This window comes from Symsagittifera roscoffensis, unplaced genomic scaffold, assembly GCF_963678635.1.
Source record: "Symsagittifera roscoffensis unplaced genomic scaffold, txSymRosc1.1 SCAFFOLD_610, whole genome shotgun sequence".
NCBI classification, from domain to species: Eukaryota; Metazoa; Xenacoelomorpha; order Acoela; family Convolutidae; genus Symsagittifera; species Symsagittifera roscoffensis.
The window spans coordinates 8,123-10,755 of NW_026971472.1; the positions used below are offsets into that span (position 1 = coordinate 8,123).

The window sequence follows — 2,633 nt, forward strand, 5'->3', positions numbered from 1 at the left end:
TATGCATTGCAACGGACTGCAATGGATAACCAGGCAATGTTCCCTGACGCAACGTCCGCAGTTCTAGAGAAATTTTATATGGACGACTACCTAAACTCCTTTGAGGACCCCGATGTTGCATTTAAATTGAGTCAAGAGTTGATTACTCTGTTAGCTCTAGGTGGTTTTAAATTAACTAAGTTCATAAGTAACGTAACTAAAATTAATAAAGAGTTAAACCCGCCCCAAAGCGCGCTGCAACAAGAAAGTAAAAATTTTGTAACTTGTGGTGATAATTCGTTCCATGTTCTTGGTCTGAAGTGGGACCATATCGACGACACTTTGTCAACCGTGAACTTGAAAACTCGATAACACAGCGAACAGTGTTAAGTATCGTATCTTCCGTTTTTGACCCCATAGGTCTCGTAGTGCCCTACAACGTAGGAGCGCGGTTATTGTTGAAAGAAATCTGGCGCATTCAAGGCCAACAAAGGTATGATGAGCTACCCGTTGATAACAAGACAAAATTTCTTGCCTGGCACTCTGGCTTGCCATCTTTAGGAAAAATGACTAAAAAGCGCAGCTACTTCTCCGCACCAGTTGATTGGGTTGAGTTACACATGTTCGCTGACAGCTCAGAAGAAGTTTTTTGTGCTGTAGCTTATCTTCGCGCCCGTGTGAAAACTTCACTCGAAACACAAGTTGCCTTCGTCTTTGGAAAAGCAAGAGTCGCGCCCATGAAAGCGCTTTCTATCCCGAAGCTTGAACTGCCGGCCGCGTTACTCCCTACCCGCTTGAAGGAAGATATCCTCAAAGCTCTAACCATTCCTGTGTCAAACACGTTCATGTGGACTGACAGGACCACTGTACTTCATTGGTTAAACTCAGGCAGTAAGCAACCCACGTTCGTGGCAAACCGGATTGGAGAGATTTTGGAAAGTACGACCGTAGACCAGTGGTTTCACGTCTTAAGTGGAGACAACCCTGCTGATACGGGAACCAGAGGATTCACAGTCCTTAAAACAAGCAGCTGGGTGAACGGGCCAAGTCTGCTGAAAAACGGCGAGGGGCATTTCAAGCCGAGCGTAGAAGTACTTACAAAAATCCGCCTAGCTGGTCCCGCTTGTGACCTTAATGAAGGTTAAGAGCAAGCCTCTAATTTTTTCAAACGTTGCATAAAAAACCACTTTATTTGTATGGGAAGAAACTAGCTCGTGTTGTAAACTCCAGCGAGTGGTTACCTTCATGCTCAGACTGACTCTGAAACACCGGCACTACCGCACAAAAGTCAAGGAAATAACCGATACGGTTGAATTAGAAACCGCCAAACAACTACTTTCGTTGATTTCCTAAAAAGAAACTTTTGAAGCGGAATAATTAATCCTGTCCTGCGACAAAATCGTCAAAAAGTCGTATCGCACCGTTTATGGGTTCTGCATTCCTCATTTGTTCAACAGGGCGAATTCGCCATCTAGTTGAAACTGAACATGACACAAAACACCCAATAATCCTTGATGGAAGGCATGCTCTGGTGAAATTGTTCGTAAGTGATATTCACTATCGCTATCAGCACCAGTTCTTAGACTACTTGCGAGCTGTAATTTACTTAGAGTTTGCAATCTTGAACCTTCGCTCTTTATTAAAGTCCATCGAAGTCCACTGCCTTAAATGTAGGAAGCGCAGAGCCAAAACTGTCACACCTATGATGGCAGAGCTTCCATTTGAAAGGCTTGGTTACCGCCAGCCTCCCTTCACAAACTGTGGTGTTGATTAGTTTGGACCTTTTACGTCTCAATCAGGAGGAGTTCTGAAAAACAACGGTGCTTATTTTTTACATGTTTGACAACAAGAGCTGTGTATTTTGAGATTGACTCATCCATGGACACGAGTTCGTGTGTAATGGTAATCGAAAGATTTATTGCCCGTCGCGGCACTCCATCAAACATTTGGTCCGATAACGGCACCAATTTTGTGGGAGCTGAGAAGGAACTCTTGCTTTGTATTCAGTCGTGGAACAATCAAGCACCCCCAGAGCTGGCGAGAAAGGGTATTAAGTGGAAATTTAACCCCCGGTAGCCCCGCATCACGGTGGTTCTTGGGAACGTCTTGTTCGGTGTTGTAAAAGGGTATTCTATGCAATAAAAGGAAGTAGAAAAGCTCACTACCGAAGTCTTTGAAACAACTTTCTGTCTCGTAGAACAATCACTGAACGCTCGACCTATAACATCAGTAAGTACAAGTCCGGATGGTTTTGAGGTAGTAACTCCTAGACACTTTTTGTTAGGCCCAAATGGCACTAGCTTCCCTTCTCTCTCTTTCCAGGAGCACTTCGATCGAAAGCAATATATCCGTGCGCAAAGCTACGCCAACGCATTTTGGAGTCACTGGCTGCGAGATTATGTGCCAGCGCTGAATAAACGCAGTAAGTGGCACTCCCATAGTGACATTATTTTAAAAACAGGGGGTTTAGTGTGGGTTGTTGATGAACGCAGCCCAAGGGGACACTACCCTTTGGCTCGTATAAAAACCCTTGATTACGGAAAAGACAATATAGCCCGATCCGCTGTAGTCACTACCCGCTCCGGGGAGCTAACTCGCACCCGTTTCGCTCCTTTGGGCGCGGAAGATGTTCGCGCTTAAACTCATGACGTCAT

General features: G+C 44.9%; 1 protein-coding gene across 1 annotated transcript; it reads left to right on the top strand.

Annotated features, from left to right (window-relative positions):
* The first annotated feature begins 545 nt into the window (after positions 1 to 545).
* On the top strand, positions 546 to 1,124 carry LOC134856460 (uncharacterized). The gene has a single exon (XM_063872732.1). It carries the CDS (start codon positions 546 to 548, stop codon positions 1,122 to 1,124), a length of 579 nt encoding a protein of 192 aa, XP_063728802.1.
* Positions 1,125 to 2,633: the final 1,509 nt, after the last annotated feature.